At 40.7% G+C, this 21424-nt stretch overlaps 1 protein-coding gene across 2 annotated transcripts in view; it reads right to left on the minus strand.

The window, feature by feature from the left end:
- Positions 1–21424, minus strand: part of LOC122813194 (fizzy-related protein homolog) — an 806647-nt gene that overhangs the window by 69829 nt on the left and 715394 nt on the right. For both annotated transcript variants that reach the window (XM_044085371.1, XM_044085370.1), the window contains one exon: positions 6400–6492. In XM_044085371.1, coding sequence (XP_043941306.1) covers positions 6400–6492 — 93 coding nt within the window. The remainder of the gene's footprint in view (positions 1–6399; positions 6493–21424) is intronic.

Raw genomic sequence — 21424 nt, forward strand, 5'->3', positions numbered from 1 at the left:
ATTATCACACGTTACTTGTAACTACCTAGCACCTGGCTGACATATTCTAACTCCTTTCCCCTACCCACTCTCCAGCCTCCTCTGTAAAACTCCCACAGATGCACTATATATTATCACACGTTACTTGTAACTGCCTAGCACCTGGCTGACATATTCTAACTCCTTTCCCCTACCCACTATCCAACCTGTTTAAAACTCCCACAATGCACTATATATTATCACACGTTACTTGTAACTACCTAGCACCTGGCTGACATATTCTAACTCCTTTCCCCTACCCACTCTCCAGCCTCCTCTGTAAAACTCCCACAGATGCACTATATATTATCACACGTTACTTGTAACTGCCTAGCACCTGGCTGACATATTCTAACTCCTTTCCCCCACCCACTATCCAACCTCCTCTTTAAAACTCCCACAGATGCACTATTTATTATCACACGTCACTTACCAACTCACTGTCGCCTACTCCCCACTGTCCCATCTATACCCATTAACTCTCCCCTAGACTAAGTTGAAAAGCTTTCCCTTAAAATGTCAATGCACCTCATATGAACTTGTCTATATTCTCTTCCTTTTTTTAGTTTTCCTTTCTTGTCTTATCTTCAGTACATCTACAAAATGATCTCTACTAAACATACTGTATGAACAACATTCATATGTTACTACCTGCTACACTTTTAATTGTATGTCTAAATCTCTATGCACATGTAAATATCTTATGCAACCATATGTTATTATCTGCTATATTTTTATAAGTGAATGTGTAAACTACAATGCTCATGTAAATGTGTTATGTATATTATGTTAGCAATTGTTCTGGAGCTTTTCTCCTCGGGCCTCTGCTGAAAATGGACAGCTCTGTCCAGCTGGACCTCCCCAGTAAGCAAATGTAAAATAAATACAACAAAAATAAATAAAATGTCTTAACTTTGCAACAGTCGTGAAAGTCAACCCTAGACAAACTTTTTGTTAAAGCCAAAAGCAACCAAATATCCTTTCTCTCACAGAAAACTTTTCTGACAGTAAGCAGCAAGGATTTTGTCCTAAGGAAAGTGTTAATGAAACCTCGCTGCATGCCACTGACAATTCATGCTGAGCCTAGTAAGAACAGACGACTACTACATGATCTGTCAGTAAGTATATTTAACATAGTTATCCACCTTATCCTTATTAACTGCATTCAGGAAACAGGCATCAAATCCCAGATAAGTTATTGGTTCCTTGCGTTATCCAGCTAATAGTGGGAAAAAAAAGTAAAAGATCCACTGCTCAACAATTATGGTCCCACAAGGCTCAGCATTAGGTCTTCTCTTCCTTTTAGTCTTTGTTAGAAACATGTATGCTTCTTCCATTCTGCGACTTTTTTACGGCTTGTAAATAACTTAGCCATTCTTTGCTATTAGCACCACTTTTTATATTCAACTATGCCTTGAAGAACACTTTTACAACTTTACACAAGAGTCTGGATCATTACTTAATGCCCACCAGTCTAAATGGATGGGTTTTACCTCTTACTCCAAGTTCAGTGTCTTCCTTTGTCCAAATATCTTTATTGCATTTTGTAAATGATTTGTTGCCATGTAGTAAACAAAACAAACTTTTTTGAGTTATTTTTTGATGTATAACTACCTAGGATCATGAGCAAGAATGTCCTCTACAACACTTAATAACACACCATATGCTTTCTTAGCTATACTTCACACTATCATAGAAAGAAAAAATGTCATATTTCTTAAACTCACCAAATCATTCCTATCACTGTTCAGTGCATAGATAACTTAAGTGGTTCTTATACCTGGATCCAAACAACTGTGTTGAATTGTGTTTACAAGGCATAATATAAAACTCAAACTCGTCCTTAAAATCTAGTCACCCAAATAAATAAAGCTAGTTCTCTAAGGTTCTCACCACCCTTCTCATTACAAGTAATACAATTAAAAAATAAAATCACTTTAGGGATGTCACATATTAATTCTATGTTGCAAAACTCTGGAGCTCATTACTACCCTCTATCAGCAAATGTAAGGTGTGTACTTACCAGAACGATAGATTTGTCTGGTCTCTGTATGGACAATGGAACATAAGGACTGGTTGCCTTGGCACCTGTTTCTCTGACAACGAATCTTGTCACAAACTTGAGCTCCTCCCCATCCCCTAATCACTTCCCCTGAGGAGATACTCCAGATCGAATAAAAGACATCATCCAAAACACACATACACTCTGTGACAAACAACTATCAGGGAGCCCTGAGAAAAGACCAGCTCTCAGGGATCCTACAGAAACCTTGGAATTTTTTTTTTGTTAATTGAGGGGGAGGACAGGCAGGATTGTTTCACTGTTTGGACAGAGACCACACAACTCTACTGTCCTGGTATGTACATAACTCACATATATGATCTGGTCCTCTCTGGGCAGTATAACATAAGGGCAGAGTCCTTAGCTTATCTTGAGTGGTCTACCCAAGAAAGCCTTTGAGAATGCATCTCTGAATGAGGCCCAAGCCCTTGAGAGCATGTTCAAACAGTAATGTTTTGCGAAGGTATGTAAGGTTGACCATGAAGCTGTTGCTGCATTACCATCCAAAGGTACATTTCGAAGAAAGGTGGCTGAGGCAGCCTAAACGCTGATGGACTTCTCTCTTCGTCTGAAAGGGAAGATCTTCCCTTCTGAACAGCAATAAGAAATGCAATCACACAACCGCCTTGCTACTGTAAGTTTAGACACCTTTCTGCCCATCTTTGTTGAGAAAAGGGAAATAAACAATTGTTTGTAGTGTCTAACCTACTTTGCATGATTTAAATAAAAACAAATTTGTCTATGTAAATCCAAACAATGTAATCAGTGCTCTCCCTTATTTGGGAAGTATACTGGCAGATTAGTACACTAGTTCAAGCTTAGGCATACAATTGAAGTTAGTTCTGAGGGTACTACTGTCTGGATAAAGGTCAAGTATGGATACTGAAAGGACACAATGCAGGGGAAATGACTACTAGAAAGGCTGTTTTCCATTTCAGGAATTTTAAATCAACAGTCAGCTGATTCAAACACTGGTTTTATTAGTTACTCTAGAACAAAATTATTCTGGTCCAGGGGGGTGGGGTTCTGGAGTGAAACATTCCTTTCCAAAAAGGCCTTACAAGTCTTGTATGATGCAAGGGCAGATGATGAAAGCTCGCAATGATAGGATGAAATATCTGTTAAATGCAACCTGATTGTAGAATAGCTGGTTGATTCCTGAAAAAGCTGTCTCCTTCCTAAGAAAAAGAAGAACTCAGAATAGTAATGCTACAATTAGCAATACAGTGACAGTCAAACAACTGGTGGTACAACCAAAGGTCCCTCAGACCACCAGGATGAATGGTTATTATAATCAAACCAATGGCATGGATTTTCCACAGTTCTCCCTTCCCATTTCTATGGAGAAGGGGGTGAAGACAGGCTGCTCTGTCAGCCGTGGCAGACAGAAGCGGAAATTGTCAGTGGAGAGACAGTCGAATCAGTCTCTAAAGAAGATGTGGCAACAGATGGGGACAGTCTAGTATGGAATATTTCTAAAGATTTTTGGACACAGATGAGTTTAATGTTCTTAATAAGGGACTTAACTTCACTCCTACTAGTAATAATAATTTAACTAATGTATTAATTGATGTAAGGATGTTTCTTAAAAATGCTATGTTACAATATGAATTTGGGAATAATACTATGGAACGCAAATGCAATTTTAAGAAACCAAGTGTTTATATGCCCAATAACCATCTATTAATTGAAGCTTTCTATAGGTTAGTTGAGGATGACTTGCATGCTTTTTATGATGAAGGAGGTACTAGTAAAGGCCGGAATAAATTTAACAGGTCAAATTTTACTTTCAGGGACTGAGCAGCCCTACGTAGATATGATCAAAATATCCCAATGTAGTTATCAGGCCTGCAACTAAAGGTGGCCCTGCGGTGATTATGGATAAGGAGGGATACCGAGAAGCCATGCTTAAAATGTTAAGTGACGTTAAATATTATCAAGTCATTAGTATGAATAAAGTGGAAGAGATTAAATGTAGGTTATTTTCAATGACACAAGATTTGGTTAGGAGTTTCAGTATTACACATGAATTGGGCAGGTTCCTTGAGGTAGAGTATCCTATGGTTCTGGCTATACAGGGCCTGCCTAAAATTCATAAAGACAGTTTAAATCCCCCGTTATGACCTATAGTTTCAGGAAAGGGGTGGTGCACTGAACCTTTTTCTGTATATGTTGAAAAAATTCTTTGACCTTTATTAGAGAAGAATATCATTGTTCTTAAAGATACTAAACAATTTCTGTCAGACCTGTATAGCTTCACAAGTACTTATGCAATGAATTCAGACATACTACTTGTTACATTAGATGTACAATCCTTGTTCACTGTTATTCCAAATGAACAAGGAATGGAATCAGTCAAGAAATATTTGATTAAGCACAGTGGCTTTGATGGTAAATATATTGATCTGATATGCCTTTTCCTTGAAGTTATTTTGGAAATACCTACAATGTGATGGAGTGGCTATGGGCACTTCGTGTGCCAATAGCTACACCAACATGGCTTTAGCATTATGGGAAGAGGAATATCTATTTATTACTGATGTGTTTAAGAAACGTGTTGTTCTATGGACGTTTTGTCGCTGACGTCTTTTTAATTTGGAATGGGAAGGCTGATGAGTTAGAATTGTTTGTGAATGTAATGAATATTATGACAGACTATCTCAAGTTCACCCTGAAATATTCTAGTACTAAAATAAAATATTTGGATGTGTTTGTAGAAAAAGTATTAGACACCCATGTTAACACTGGTGTGTTTAGAAAAACAAGTTATAGGAATACCCTATTACATAGACGTAGCATGCATCCCTCATATATCTTTAAGAATATTATAAGAGGGCAAGGAATGAGAATTTCTCGATTAAATGCTACAGATGCAGGATATCAAGATGAGTTAATACGTTTTAAGAACAGACTTCTTAATAGAGGATATAATGAAGTAGAAATAGAAAGTGGTGTTTCAGATCTTGACAATATTAGAGAAGGTAGAGCTGCCCCATATTATTCTAGTAATGTAACATCAACTAGCATAATAAGGAATGACTCTCCTAACATCAAAATTCCCATGTTTTATACTAATGATAATGGGACTATATTTGACATTATTAATAATCATTGGAAAATATTCACCACTAACATTGACTTTAAGAACATTGTTGGTGAAAGACCAGTATTTAGATTTAAAAATAAACCCAATTTAAAGAGGATATTATGTCAGTCTGTATATAAAGGCCTTCATAGAGAGAGAATGGGTACAATGCCATGTGGAAAATGTCATTTCTGTGGGTTCATAGATACCAGTAATAATTTCATTCACCCAGACACTGGTAGAAAATTTAAGTTCAATATAACTGCGAGTTGTGACACCCAGCATGTAGTTTATCTGGCAGTGTGTAATACTTGTTCAGCATTCTACAGTGGGAAAATCAATAGGACATTTTGGACTAGAATTAGAGAACATCTATATGCTATTAGAATTAACCATATTAACAATGCCCTAGCCAAACATGTAATAACCCTAGGTGATAACCATACATTTAGTTTTATGGTTATAGATGTAGTTACACCCATGATTAGACAAGGGGACATTAGAAATGGCACTGAGAAGAAGGAGATCAACTGGATTTTAAGGCTTAGAGCCGATAGAGGTAAGGGACTTAATGAGAGAGCTTCCCTTCAACCTGTACTGAAATCACATAGACTAAAGGTTTAATAATTATTTTACCTTGATAGATCAGGTTTTTATTTATTCTTTTTCTATGCTTATAGTTATTATTTATGTGAGGCATTAATTCCAATGACATTACATATATTATATCCTGTTTTTTAATCTGGGTCCGCCCCGTTTTTTATATGATGAATATAAATTTTAACAGAAATATGTGTTTTATTTATGTATTTTATATGTTATGTTTATAATATCAGCTTTATTTAATTATTTATTAATTATTGTCTAATTAGTCCATTACGTAATGGTTTTAGAATGGTTATATAAGGACTGAGTTCTGGGAAGGGTGTTTCTTGGTCTGATGAAGCGATTGTAAAAGCGCTTACCTGTGCACTCCGTTAAAGTTTGGAAAGTTACTGCATCAGCGACAGCTTCTACTTCATTGTTGCATGGTTGCCTCTGCCGCTATTTTGCTGTTTATTACGTTAATTACATACAATGCATATAATTTTTCATAGAATTTAAGATTAGAAACTGTACAACTCAATATCTTGCTTCTTTCTACACAGACATTGACTATACATGCTCCAAGCCATATTTAGCTCCTAAAGGGAATCTTTCCAGACTGGATCAAAGTAAGCTGTACCACACTGACCTTAGTTGAACGCGTCTTACTGAAGACATTCCAAAACCTCAGAGTCTCATCTCCTGCTCCTGTTACAATTGCTTCTCCATCTGGTGAAATAGCCTGATTAAAAAAAATTACAAATTAGATGCCACTGACTCACAGTTATGTAATGAGGATGGGATGCTGCAAATGCTTCTGAAATAAGCTATACTCAGTCTATCTACTACAGTCTCTGTCATTCACTTAATTGTACCGCAGAAAAACAAACAGGCATACAAAAATGTGCCTGTATGTGTCAGGAGCAGCAAGTCAGGGACATTATATTTTAACAGAACAAGATTTCAACTATAACAGATCAATAAAACAACAGACTTACACTTAACTGCTATAGAAAAACATCATAGTGGCTGACAAGTGAAAATGCTTCCAAAACTGTAGTTATCTTTGAGCAAGTATTTTAAAATATTAATCATTCAAATTCATATAACATGAAACTGGCTAAGACACCCAGAGTACTGCAAATGTAAGCACCTCAGCAAAATAAATTTGTGTCTTTCAGCTTTTCCCGGTTAGGGGTCGCCACAGCGGAACTCCGGTCCGCTAATGATTGGTAGTTGATTTTTACTTGCCGAGTTACCAGCCCTGACACACAACCTTCAACGAAGGTACGCCCATTCATGCATGTCTCCACACAGAAGACACTCTAGCTGAGAATCAATCCGGACAGCGTCTTACTGTGAGGCGACAACGCTACCACAGCACCACCACTGCGGGACACCTCAGCAAAATAAATATTTCATTAAAAGCAACATAAATAACTCTTAACAGATAAAATTCACTGGCTGAATATTCTTCAGGACAGCATTCTATTTAAAAAAAAGTAAGCACTTTTGTTTTGACTTTTTGAGAACTCTTTTTAACCACAAACTGCAAAGTCCTTCCACTGAAAAAAAATCTGCTGCAAGCTTTAAAGCAAAATTAGATGTGACCTAAATTTTAGCATGCAGTCAGAGAATAAAGCCTCTACAAAAAAGAACCAGACATAAAAACTTCTGCAGGCTTAATTTTTAAGGTTATGTAAGACAAAACCATTGAGTTCTTCTGGCACAAAAGTTATTAGAACAGTGATTGCTTTTAAGTAAGCACTGCACATTACTTACCATTTTAATATTAATTTTATATTGATTCCTCCGTTTTTTTACAGCACATTCATTTACAGTTTGCTCAACAATGAATTTTTGGCATGTTTAGTGCAACGGCTGATCAACATCTTTAAAGCGGTGTCTAACAACATTATCTTAACATACATCTAATTTTGAGATTACATATAAAGTTAATAAGACATTTTATGAAATAGTTGTATACCTAAAATGTTTTTGCATTGAGGACCATTGTCACATATGACAACAAGCACTAATTACTCGCGGCCTTCATGTTTGTCAGTTCAGCTAGTTTAGAAAACGTGAGAAACAAACAAGTACAAAGTGCATGGTGTCTTTAAAGCAGAATGAATCTGTGCCCACTGTTCCCATCGATGACTTGGCGCGGTGTACACCAACATCTCTCCCTTTAGACAGTTCTCATGGTAAGCAATGCATACAGCCAAACTGTTCACGACTTGTTTTGAATCACCAAAACCAGACAATGCACTAATCTCCTTCCTTTCTTTGCAATTAACTATTCCCAACTGTGATTCATGTATCCTGTCTAACGTTTATCTTCTCAGTTTACTGGGAACTATTATACTGTCAACTGGGTGTGACTTATTTCATCCCCAAAAGAAAAACAAGACTGAATTTCTTACCTTAACGATAATTTTTGGTCAGGTCATCCTGTCATTGTGGTTTTGTTCAGTAAATTTATATCTAAAGCAAGGTTGGTACATTTCTGGACTTATTTTACTTTTTTCTGTCACTGGTAACTGCAGTAAATCCCAAAGAATATCTAGTTATTTTTCAAGCAATTCTTCATGCATCTCAAAAACCATGCTGTGCTCAATATATATGCCATGTGTATGTACTTCACTTTCAGGTCTTAATTTTGGAGTTCAATAATAACCTCTGCAATTCTGCAGAAGTTGTTTACAAATACTTTGTAAATATGCTTTTAAGGGTCTGTTTCCATGTGTTATCTTTTATCATAGACATATTCACGGGATTTCTAACATCCATACAATTATTAATAGCACATTTTCTACCCAAGTGTATCTCTTCTACGCAAGTGATCTTGGCCCATAGGCAACTGGTCTATTCTCTTGCAAACTCACAGCTACTATGCCATTCTAACTGCAACTACTTAAAAATAAGTGGCTGGATCAATTAACAGTATTTTCTTTTTGTAAACGCCTTTATTTAATCATCGCTTGTCACATAGGCAAAGTTACATTTATATAAAAGAAAACAAACCATATTAACATGTTCACAGTTACAAACATTACACATCACATATATTCTTCTGTACAATATAATCAACGCAACATTACATAAATTGGTCGATTCCTGACTGCCTTCCATTAAACTTCATTCCTCCCCTAAAACATTTTTCTGCATGCATTGTTCCCATAATTCCCATTTTCCTATGTAATTTGCTCCCATCCTTTTCTAAAGATCCGATTTCCAGTAATTTTATGTCTGTTGCAATATTCACTACTTCAAATAAGGTTGGTTTAGACTTTTATTTCCATTTTTTAGTAATTGCTTTTTTGGCAGCGACCAGCATTAAACTTAACAAGGCCTTATTACGTCTAGGCAATTAAGATCCTGTATCTCAGCTCAAAAAATAATTTCCTTAGTTATACCCATTTGCTCACCTAGTAATTCTGAGAATACTCTGCAGGGAATTGTTAAAGTCTGCCAACTCATTACATTCCCAAGACACATGTTCCTTGTTACCCCTTTCTTCCACATCACACATCTCACATTTGCCATCCATCCACCTGAGGAAAACTTCTTTGGAGTCTGCTTGGGGTATAAAAAACACCTATGTACACACTTTCAAGAAAACATCCTAAATCTTCTATACTCTGCTGCATACTTGGAAGCCATACATATGCCCTCCCATTGTCTCTTTGTGAACTGCTTAACCAATCTCTCTTCCCAATCTTTTCTAACCTCCTCTGATTGATTCCTACAGTTACCATGCAATATTTTATATGCCCTACTAATTATCCCTTTTTTAACACCAGCTTCTGTTCTAGAGTCAACTAAAAGCCCTACCAGTCCAGATCTTTCACTTAGGATTCCCCTATTCCTTTCTCTTTGTCTATATCAATCCCTGATATGAAAGGTAGTCTCTTCTCATTCTATTACTTTTCCCTCTCTAATTACCCAGTCCCAGTACCTCTGTTCCTTTGCCAATTTCCTCCAGTATACTCCAGCCCTGTCTTGCTGTTCTCTGTACTCTTAACTTTTAGTTATGTACTTACCATAACTTTAGATGTATGGGATCCATCTCGCCTACATTCTCTACAGATGGGTTCGGAGCCGATCCTCGGCTCCGACTCGGCCGCTATACAATAGAACGCAGTCTCTTATTGGCTGAGTTACCTCATATCCCAGGATGCACCACTACCACTTCCCCAGATCTTGTTTGTCCGCACTCATGCTCACAGAAACATACTATTGTTATAACATTCTCAGGTCTTTCAAGAGAGGAAAGAAGATCAATTTCGGATCGTCCGGTCTCTCCTGGTCTACGAGGCAGGGGGAAGGAGGGTGGGTTATTAGGAATGTAGGCGAGATGGATCCCATACATCTAAAGTTATGGTAAGTACATAACTAAAAGATGTAATGTGATCCTATCTCGCCTACATTCTCTACAGATGGGACAGCATCCCTAGCACCTAATTCCTGGGTGGCTCACTGGAAAACACTCCTGAGAACTGTGGAACCGAAGGAAGCTCGACCCCTGGATGCCACATCTAATTTGTAGTGAGAAATAAAGGTGTGTGAAGATGACCACGTGGCAGCCACACAAATGTCACCAATAGAGAGCTTGGAATGAAAAGCTGCCAAAGTGGCCATAGCCCTAGTAGAATGAGCTTTCACTGGGACTATAAGTTCCTTATCTGAGATGAGATAAATATGATTGATACAGTCCCTGATCCACTTGGCAATAGTGACTTTTGTGACGGCTTTGCCTAATCTATTATCCGAAAAGGACACAAACAGTTGATCTGATTTTCGTGCTTTGTGTGTCCTATCCAAATAGAAACGTAATTGTCTGTGCACATCCAAGCAGTGAAAAGTATATTCAGCTCTATTCGAATAGTTGGGGAAGAAGTCCGGTAGCTCTAGTGATTGTTGTAAACAAAAGTTAGAACAAACCTTTGGTATAAAAGATGGGTTGGTCTAAGAGATACTCTATCCTTGTGAAATACCAAGTATGGTGGTTTAACACATAGGGCTTGAAGTTCTGAAACTCGTCTGGCTGAAGTAATAGCAACTAGAAGGGCAGTCTCCAAGAAAGGAATTTTAGATCACAGGTTGCTGCCGGCTCAAAGGGGGATGAGGTTAATGCACCTAATACCACGTTAAGGTCCCACGGAGGTGCAGGTTGAGATATAGGGGTCGAGAAGCCAAGCTCCTTTAATAAAGGCTTTGCACAACTTGTTGCTCATTAAAGGAGGTTCCACACTCTCATGAAAATTGGAAATAGCCGCCAATTGTACTTTGATGGTAGACACTGAGCAACCTTGGTTGAATAGGGAAGCTAAAAACTTCAGTACTTCTGATACCGAGGCTGTCATCGGGTCTAACCCTCGGAGTTGGGCCCAAATAGCAAACCTCTTCCATTTATTGCTATATATCTTTTCAGAGAAGTCTTGTGGGCCGAAGACAAGATGTGCATGACTTCAGGGGCGAAAGAATGGCTCCTAACTATGGTTGGAAGAGGAGTAGCCAGGCTGCCAACTTCAATGAATGGAGGGACTGATGGAGCTGTCCTGACTGATGCGTCAAAAGGTCCGGAACTTGGTCCAGGAACGAAGGACCCTCCAATGCATATCTGTGAAGAAAGGGGAACCAGACTTGTCGAGGCCAGTATGGGGCAATTAATATCATTTTGCTTCCCAAGCGAATCGCCTTCTGAATCACCTTGGGGAGAAGGGGAACCGGTGGAAAGGCATATAGCAGACCGGAGGGCCAAACGTGGACTAGAGCGTCCTTGGGAATCTCCCCCGGAACTGGGGTCAGAGAGAAGAAGTGTTGGCATTTCGCGTTGAGGGGACTTGCGAAGAGATCGCAACAAGGAACTCCCCATCTTGTGAATATCTGCGATATCACTCTGTTGTTCAAGGACCACTCGTGAGGTGAGAGAATAGTTCTGCTCAGTCTGTCGGCTATCATGTTGGATTTCCCCGGAATGTGCGTTGCCACTAGGAAACGCTTGGTAGCGATCGCCCAATCCCATACTTTCATGGCTTCTCTGCAAAGGGGGTAGGACCTGGTTCCTCCTTGCTTGTTTAAGTACCAGACTACCGACATGTTGCCGGATTGAATGGCAATCATACCCTGGGGGAGGTGATCGTGCAGTGCTTGCAATGCTAAAAGCACCGCCCTCATCTCCAGGATATTGATATGGAGAAGACTCTCGTCGGAGTGCCACATGCCTTGGACTGACCTGTCCAGATAATGTCCCCCCCACCCTGTCTGGGAGGCGTCCGTAGTCAACGTGGCAGAGGGGAGTGGGGGAACGAAGGGTCGCCCTAGATTCAGGTTGGAGGATAGAAGCCACCAACGAAGATCCTGTTTGCACGTGTCTGTGATCAGTATGTGGTGACTGAGGGAAGGTCTTGATAAGACCACTGGACTGATAGGAGCCACTGAAGTATCCTCATGTGCAACCTTGCCAAGGGGACCAGAAGAATGGTGGCTGCCATGGAGCCCAACAGCTGTAGGACCATTCTTGCTGGAGCACGACGTTTGAGGAGCAGAGCCTGAACCTGACGCTGGAGCGTCGCTATTCTTTCCGTAGGGAGATAGACTCGCATCTGCCTTGAATCTATTTCTGCACCAATAAACGGAATACGCTGAGATGGTTGCAATACAGATTTTGACCAATTGAAGGTGATTCCTAAGGAGTTGCCTAGTGTGATAGTGGCTGCTAGGTTCTCCGAGAGTAGATGCCTGGAGGTGGCAGTTAGGAGCCAGTCGTCTAGGTATGGAAACACCTGGAATCCTAGACTTCTCAAGTGAGCAGTCACCACCGCCAAACATTTGGTGAACACCCTGGGGGCTGTGGTGAGACCAAAGGGCAGTGCTCGGAACTGAAAATGACTGTCTCCTAGGCTGAAGCGTAAGTGTCTCCTCGACGCCTGATCTATCAGGATGTGATAGTAGGCGTCTTTGAGATCTATGGAGCACATCCAAATACCTTTCTCCAAAAGCGGGAGAATGGATTGCAAAGTGACCATCCGGAATTTGGACTTTTTTACAAATCGGTTTAGTTTGCTGAGATCCAAAATGGGTCTCAAGTCCCCGGTCTTTTTTGGCACCAAAAAAGTCCCTAATCCGGCCTGGTCTGCGGGGACAGGTTGGATGACCCCTTTTTGAAGCAGCTTTGATACTTCGTTGGCTGCATGATCCCGTTGACTGGGTGGTGGGTCCGGGATTCTTTGAACTGGTGGAGGGGGTTGAACAAAGGGGATGGTATAACCTCCAGCGATGATTCGAAGCACCCATTGGTCCTGAGTAATATTTTCCCAGGCCTTTAGGTGTTTCGAAAAGCGACCCCCGACTGGCTCCGGAGCTGCACAGTCGGGTACTCCTTCAGGGGTGCTGGAAGGAGGAGGAGCCACGAAAAGACTCGCGGTCTCCAGTGTTGCGGGGGCCTCCGCCGCCTCTGGGACGGCGTCTCCCTGAGAAATTTCCCCTTCCTCTGCCTCTAGGAGGGGAATCGCTCTGCTGCGACGAGTAAGGCTTTTGAGATTTGCGGAACCACATTTTCCCTCCTCTTCGAGCCTTGGGATAAGGTCTGAAGGGAATGGAAAACCGGGCTCCTACGGCAGTTAAAGTCTTACCCTCCTGTTCGCAACGAGTCAATGTGTCCTTTACCTTGGGTCCAAACAGTGAGGACCCATCAAAGGGGGCGTCAGCAAAGGAAGACTTAAAGGCCTCCGCAAAGTGACACAGGCGTAGCCAGGCTTGTCTCCGTAGAGCAACACCTGTTCCTGCCACCCTACTCGCTCCTTCGGCTGCATAAGAAATGAACCTCATGGACGAGTTAGATAATGAAGATTGGGTAGCCAACTGGGAGTTAACCGTCTGGGTCAACTGCTCAGGTAAGTTACCAGAGAGGGTATCCGAAAGCTCCTTGATCAGATCCCTCTGTAGTCTGGTGAAATGTGTCAGGTAATTCAGAGACCTTAACGTAAAGGCTGCTGAAGAAAGGGTACGCTTGCCGTACCGATCCATGCTCCTAGACTCTTTATTAGGAGGATGGACGGACGTCGAAGCCTCTGCCACATCTTGTTGGGTGGCAGATGCCACCACCATAGCATCTATAGCCACGCCTTTAGATAAAAAGTCCTTGTCCGGGGGAGCCGAGAGGAACTTATTGGGGCGAGCTGGCACCGGTTCCACAGAATCCGGGTGTTCCCACGCCCTTCGAGAGATCAAATCCAGAAGCTCATCGAAGGGCGAAGACACCCAGGAGGCGGAGGGCTGAGCCCCGAAGGCCTTGAGGAAAACCGACTCCTCAGCAGAAAGGGGGTTTGGACTGCCAGTCGCCTCGTTGTTTGAGGATCTCCAGGATGTCCGCAAAGGAGACATCTTCCGAGGGCGACTTTGGGGACCCCTCCGCATCATCGAGGTCAGTGTCCGAGGTGAGAGACTCATCAGGGGAGTCGACGTGTTTCCTCTTACACTGTTTCTTCCTGGGAGGTTCCTCCGAAAGCGTGTCGGAGGGACCTCCAGGAAGAAGGGAACCCCCAATGGGGGTAACCTCAGGCCCAGGGGCTCCGCTGTCGTAAGACAGGGGGATTGCAGAGGCGCCAGTCTCCATGCCCAGGGAAGGTGGTGGTGAAAAGGTCGAAGTGGCCACAGAGGATTTGGCCAAGGCACTTCTCATGGCATCGAAGGCTTGAGCCCCAGAGTCCTGGGAAGGTCCAGCCCCCGAGACCACAACAGCAGTCGGAGCCCCCGTAGCCGACGCACCGAGAGGGAGGCTCGGAACCGAAAGAATCGGGCCCGAAGCGTCCCCCCCAGGGCCGGCAGAGGAGGTCCACGTACCGAACCCCGACCCGAGGGATGGGGTTGAAGTTAGGGTCGAAAACGACCCAATAACCTCCACCGGTTCCACCAACACCGACTCCAATGGCGCCGAGGCTGTTGGAGGAGGAATCAATGTAGCAGGATGGGAGATCGGCTCCAGAGCCGACTGGGCTGGAGCCGAGATCAACTTTGCGAAGACTGGAGACTGAAAGAGCCTCTGAAGCACCCTGTCTAAGTCCGAATCGGACATCCTCGATGACCGAGAAGAGACCGACCGGGTCCGAGTCGACTTCTCCGCTGGTTCCGAAAGACTGGGGGACCGGCTCCGTAATGGTTCAAGAATTATCGGCACCGAGGGAGACTCCACTACAACTGCAATTATCCTCGGAGCCGATGTGGACTTCGGCGCCGAAGGGGAATTGTCTGAGCGGGCAACCCCCATCGGCTCCGAAGGCAGTGGAGCCGATGAAGGTGACACGCCTCTCGACGCCCGAGCTCTCGACTCCAAAACCCGAGGAGTCGAGGCTGGAGACATCGAGGCAGACCGTTCCGCCCTCGGCTCCGAAGTCCGTGGAGCCGACGGAGAAGCCTGCCGAGACTTTTTTGCTGTCAGATCCGACGGGTTGGTCGGAGTCGAAGATTTTTTCTTCTTCCCAGAAGGTGAAGAAGAAGAGGAAGATAGGGCTTCCTCAAAGGAAGGGGCAATAAGCCCTTTCAAGATCAACTTATTTTTCCTCTCTTGGAGGACGCGAGAGGAAAAAGCGTGGCAAATGCTACAGAACTCCTGAAGATGCTTGGAACCTAAACAATAAACACATAAGGAATGGTCATCTGTTATAGACATTTTGTAATTACATTTAATACATTTTTTAAAACCGGATGGTCTATGTTCTTTAGACATGGTTCTAAAAACACTAAATACCGACTACAAGAAAAAAACAAGTTAACACAGACAACCTAGGCTCTAACTTAAACGCCTAGGGTAGGGCTAGGCCCCTCTAACTTAAACGGGACCATTAGGGTAGGGCTAGGCCCCTCTAACTTAAACAGGACCGTAAACTAACAAACAAACACAATTTACCACAAAAAATATATAAAAACCAATCACACAACAACAATAGCTGTTAAAACAGCTTTTGGGTAAGTTTTACCAAAATTCAGACAGAAAAAGTTTTCTGACTAAAGGTACTTAGCTCAGCCAAGTCCGAGACCACGTCTATGCTGGAAAGCGGCAAAGGAGATCTGGGGAAGTGGTAGTGGTGCATCCTGGGATATGAGGTAACTCAGCCAATAACAGACTGCGTTCTATTGTATAGCGGCCGAGTCGGAGCCGAGGATCGGCTCCGAACCCATCTGTAGAGAATGTAGGCGAGATAGGATCACATTACATCTGCAGTTATCATCCCTACTGGCAGAATCTCCTATCTCCATTCCCATGCTGGATTAATTCTTAGAATACTTTCTGCTACTTTATGAATATAATATTTTCTATGACTGTTGTTATCCTCCTTAAGGACCTGCATCCAAATTCCAATTCTCTCCTTATTTCTTGAATTCCCCCAGCACACACTTAACAGTACTTTAACATAAGTACTTCAGTAACTAGTTTCTTCAGCACATCAAAACTATCTTCCTATTTATAGCTCCATTACCAGGTTACATCTTGTTCTAACAGCTTGTGTAGAGGAATAATTAGCTCAGAAATATTAAGTACTAACTTTTCAAGGCATGGTATTATCCCTAGAAACCTCCATAATGCCTGTGTCTCTTCTGGTTTAGACACTGAACAAACACTGGCTTTTTCTTTATCAGGCTTAATTCCCTGTGTAGTTAGAATACATTCCTGTATTTCACACTTGTCACTTTAACATTACATTTGCTGTTACTATAGGTTCATAAGAGGTTACTAGGCTAATGGCCCTATGGCCTTTACAAGCCTAGCCATGTAAAAAGCCATGTACCCTAATGGACCACAGTTAGATGGTTATTGTTAACAGAGCGATTCTATGCTCAACACAGACTATCCCTGTCCATGAGGGTCATAGGTGCCACCCCCAAGGTTAATTTATAGTCACCCATCCAATTGAAATGGCTGTACTTAAATAGGGTCATTAAGGAAGTCTGCTTTATGTGAAGTGGAAGCTTATTCCAGAGAAGTGGCAATCTCTGAGTGATATATCTGTCTCTCCTACATGTTCATTCTATTCAACGACTGTATCAGTTTCTTTTCATGTTGTTTTTGAGTCCGATTCACACTAACTGATGCTCAGTTATCTTTACAACCATAACCCTATCCTATGCTGAATGTAAAGTGAATTATTAGGTTTAAACACACTGACTTCTATTCCTATGTGTTGAATTTCATAGGGTCATAGGTGTATACTAACCTAAAGGCCACCAGTACCCTAATAAGCCTAGCCATGTAACCCAAATGTGACTCACAGATCTGATTTATATACAGGAGATTTACTGGCTGCTTCTGTTCATCAGAGATATAGGCACTGGAATGGGATGAATTTCTGATTACCTATCCATTGGCCCAAATTGCGCTTAAACAGGGATAGGGATAGGGAGAAACTCTCTAATAACTTTTTCTATTAGTAACGACTGACGGTACAGTTTATATTTCTGCAATAGCAGTGATTTTACTGTGTGGGAGGAGCTTTTCTCTTTTCTCTGTAGTTGTCCGGTCATGAAGTTAGTACATACAAAACAATGGAGGTATTTCATTTTGTACCCACATGTGGGGTGTAGAGAAGGTTCTCTCCAGTACCTGCACTCACTGCGGGCATGCCACTACATTCTCCTCCTGTTTCTACTCTCAGGCTTGTCTTCCCAGCCTCCTCCTGCCGTCTTTTCAGTATTTTCTAGTGACCGGCTGCTGCATATTTCATGTGTGAAGCGTCCTTAACCACCCCTGTTGGGACTTTCATGAGTTTTTCACTTTGCCTTCCACTGTTTTGACTTTTTTTAGTAAATAAATACTTAAGTGCAGAAAAACTTTGTGGGGCAGTTTAAGTTTCCTGCAGTCCAGGAATCAGTGACTCTTAGCATATTATATTAACTGTCAGGCATCTGTGTGCTGGTACATTTTAAAGTTTGAAACTGAAAAGATTAGAGGAGCAAGGATTGAGCCTTCAGAAGCACTGAGGGAAAAACTTAAATTTCTTGTAAAGTGCACTTCTCAAAGCAATCATCTGCCTTCTCTTAACAGGTAACATGTTAACCAAGTCAGACCTGAAGAAATGCAAGACATTTTATCAGAACGGAGTGGTTAATAAAGTCAAATTGATTTGGAAAATCAAGTAATATAGCTACAGTTGTCATGCCTTTGTCCAAATTTGATGCAATAGATTTGACTAATTTCAATACAACTCTGTGTGTACTATTCCTAATACAGAACTCACATAAGATAACAGTATGCTTTCCAGAATTAAGATGGTCTGAGAATTGTGTATTATTTTATCTAGTACTTTAACCAACAGACTGGACAGTAACTTTAACATCCTTTGAAACACTGTTTTTGAAAAGTGGAATTACCCTGGCAGCTTTCCAAACACTGGGGAATATGCCACCCCAATGAATTCTTCTGGTAAACATTGTGGCTCATACAGCAATGTCTGCTGCTAGCACTGTAAGGAAGTGAAACTTTATGACATGATTTTCTCAAGTGTCAGGGAATCTCCTTCTTCTTGGGGTGGCATAGCTTTGAAGAAACACAAGAGGTAGTCAGAGGAAAACCATAAGAGAACTTTATTTTTTTTAAATTTCTCCAAATGTTTAGGGTTTCTTATACTTTGACAAGTGTGGCCCATTCCCCAAGTCAGAATATAATTTAAGTTCATGAAATTACTATTGCTTCAGTCTTTTATGCTTGTCAAGAGTCCTCTTCTCTGAACCAGCAATGTCCCTAGAACTGCCATCTCTACATATTCTTGAAAATTTTGTTTTATTAGCCCTGTTGCTTCTACACTATTGGGACTGTCTGTGACTCTTTATTCAACATTGTTCTAGTTTCAGCGTATCCACTATATTAGCTATGTGTTGCTATTTCAACAATGCTACTTTGTTGTGTTTTCAATGACTACAACATCTGGCTTTCTTACTGCGGTGGTGGTGTCGCCTCACAGTAAGACGGTGTCCTGTTCAATTCTCAGCTAGACCGTCTTCTGTGTGGAGACATGAGTGAATGGGCGTAACTTTTTTGAAGGTTGTGCGTCATGGCCGGCAACTCGGCACGTAAAAATCTACTGCCAATCATTAGCAGACCGGAGTTCTGCTGTGGCGACCCCTAACCGGGAAAAGCCGAACGACACAACAACAACAACATCTGACTTTCTTGCTTCTGCTTTTTTGAGTGAAAGTACCAGATGGTCCCATGTTATCAGAACTTAATTTTTAGTAGCTCTTTGTGGTTTGTGTTTCCAACACTTCACAGCTACATGTATGCTGTAGTGTACCAAATTAAGCTGTACTGTACACATCTGTTAGCATTCTATAATCTGTCAACGGAGAATGCTATCAACACATTTTTGTAATCTAAAAGTAAACAGGAGCTAATATGGCAGCTGTGTTTGGATGCTTATACTTGCCCTGGGATTAATGACTATTGTTCTACTGTACCTATTTTAAACCACAAACAGTACTATATTTCTTGATTATTTTTTATTTTTTTATTTATTTTTATATTATATTTGCTTTCTGCAATTGTTGTTTTAATTTTTAGAACACATTTTTATATATTTAGAGATGCAATAGTTTATATATAATTAATAACATGATAATACATTTTAAATTTATTGAAGTGATTGCTAGGGAGCTGATTGGTAGAGGTGTGCTATTCAATTAATTGTGTCAGTTGGTGAATCACTTTTGAAAAGTCCTGCTCAGGACGAAAATGCTTAACTGCTATGTTGTTACTGGGTTTTTTTTTGTAAAAACAAAATATTTTTATGCTTGGCAAGTTCCTATGTACTTCCATTGAGTTCAGAGGCGGTGTGTTTGGATTTGTATGTTTACGGCACCTCTTGGTAGTTCCTTGAAGTTCCTTAGTTGTTTTTGGTTATTAGTTGTGATTCCACGGAGCATCCACAGTCTTTCTTGGGAGTCACAGGATTTGTTTAGTGGACCTGCAGGTAGCCAGCTTTCTGGCAATCTTACACCGTTAATTCAACAGCTTAGTACATATGTTCCAGCACTGGATTTAGAAAAAGGAGCAAACTTTGTTAGCACAGGTTTGCATTGCATGAGAGATGAACCCCCTACTTTTGGAAATAGTACAAACATTGCACATGGACCTCCTGTTCATAGAGTCAAACTTAGATTTTCAACAGTGGTTGCATTTGGTACCTAGCTTTGGGCAACATTTGTTAAGTCTAGCTAACAAAACAGTTAGCCAACAAATTCAATTGTTAGAAAAAGTTCTTTTGAAAATATAAATCATTAATCTTGGACAATAGTATTTCTAAATGAATTCCTAAAATATGAGAGAGTTCCAAAGGGACTTAGAGTGTGGAAGTTCCATAATGGTATCACGGGTACTTCCACTTCTTACTGGAAATTAGCTGAATTATTCAATACAACGGGACCAGAAATTATAACCCTTCTAATTAGGCATAACAACAAAATGATTTCCAAACTTGATGATGAGGTTAAGTCATTACACAATTCTATTACTAAAGACTTGGCTTTCCAATTTCACCACTATAAATATCACCAAGTTTTGTTTGAAACAGATTCACAGACCAAGGACAATTTTTTTATAGGAAAGTCAAAAAACTTCATGAAGTCAAGCTTGATTATGAATCAGGCAATGTTATCCAGTGCCCCATGATGGGAGATCAAGTTCTGGGACAAATGTTGGAATGATTACCACCCCTGCTGCATGTTATGATCTGGAGGCTGCAAGGAGTATGTACAAAGCTTATGTAGAGTTGGAAAGTCTTTTAACATCACCCCAAGTCAGGAGGTCAGACAGCGTGGCAAATCAGAGGCGAAACCACAAAATACCATATTCTAGATGGCAACATACATCGCATTGGTCGAAGAATCAGCAGAAAATTCACTACTAGAACTAGGAACAACTGAGTTTTCAATGAACTTTATTTTCTGTATACATTCTATAGTGGAGAATTTTCTATTTACAATTACAGCGACCTGCAAATTGAAGAAGTGCATTTGAAATTATTTCAACAAGGATTTACTTTTGTTCCTTCTAGCCATTCTAGTGTGGCATCTTTGCTTATTGATCTAAAACTATTTGTGAGAAGGCTTAATTTATTTTTTGTTTGGGGAAAACAACACCACTGCAGCTAGTAAGCTTAAGCATGCTGGTTGTTATAATCCCTCTCTTGCAGCAGTCTTACAGTCATTTGAAAAAAATACAGAATGTGATTTTAGAAAGCTTTGTAACAATCGTGCATCAAACAAACCTAATACTTTCACTAACAAAGAGAAAGTAGAATTATACAAATTGTCACATGATAGATCACTAAGATTTATGAGGCCTGACAAAGGCGGAGGACTAGTGATTATGAATGTCATTGACTACTCGACTAAGATGTTTAGTTTGTTGAATGACTGTTATATGTATGAAAGAGTATCTATAAATGAAATACATATTTTGTATGCCCAGATCAGATGTTTTGGAGGATTTATTGTTTCAAAAAATGCCTAATTTTGAGACTTTTAACTTTTTAAATGTATCATCTCCAAAAGTTTCAGACATTTTCGGTATTCCCAAAATTCATACAGATTTGCAAATCACCCCTTTTAGAACCATGCTGGCAACAAGAGGGTCTATTACTGAACCATTAGCTATTTTTCTTGATAAAGAATTTAAG

This window comes from Protopterus annectens, chromosome 10.part0 (assembly GCF_019279795.1).
Source record: "Protopterus annectens isolate FY-2018-M chromosome 10.part0, PAN1.0, whole genome shotgun sequence".
Taxonomy (NCBI): domain Eukaryota; kingdom Metazoa; phylum Chordata; order Ceratodontiformes; family Protopteridae; genus Protopterus; species Protopterus annectens.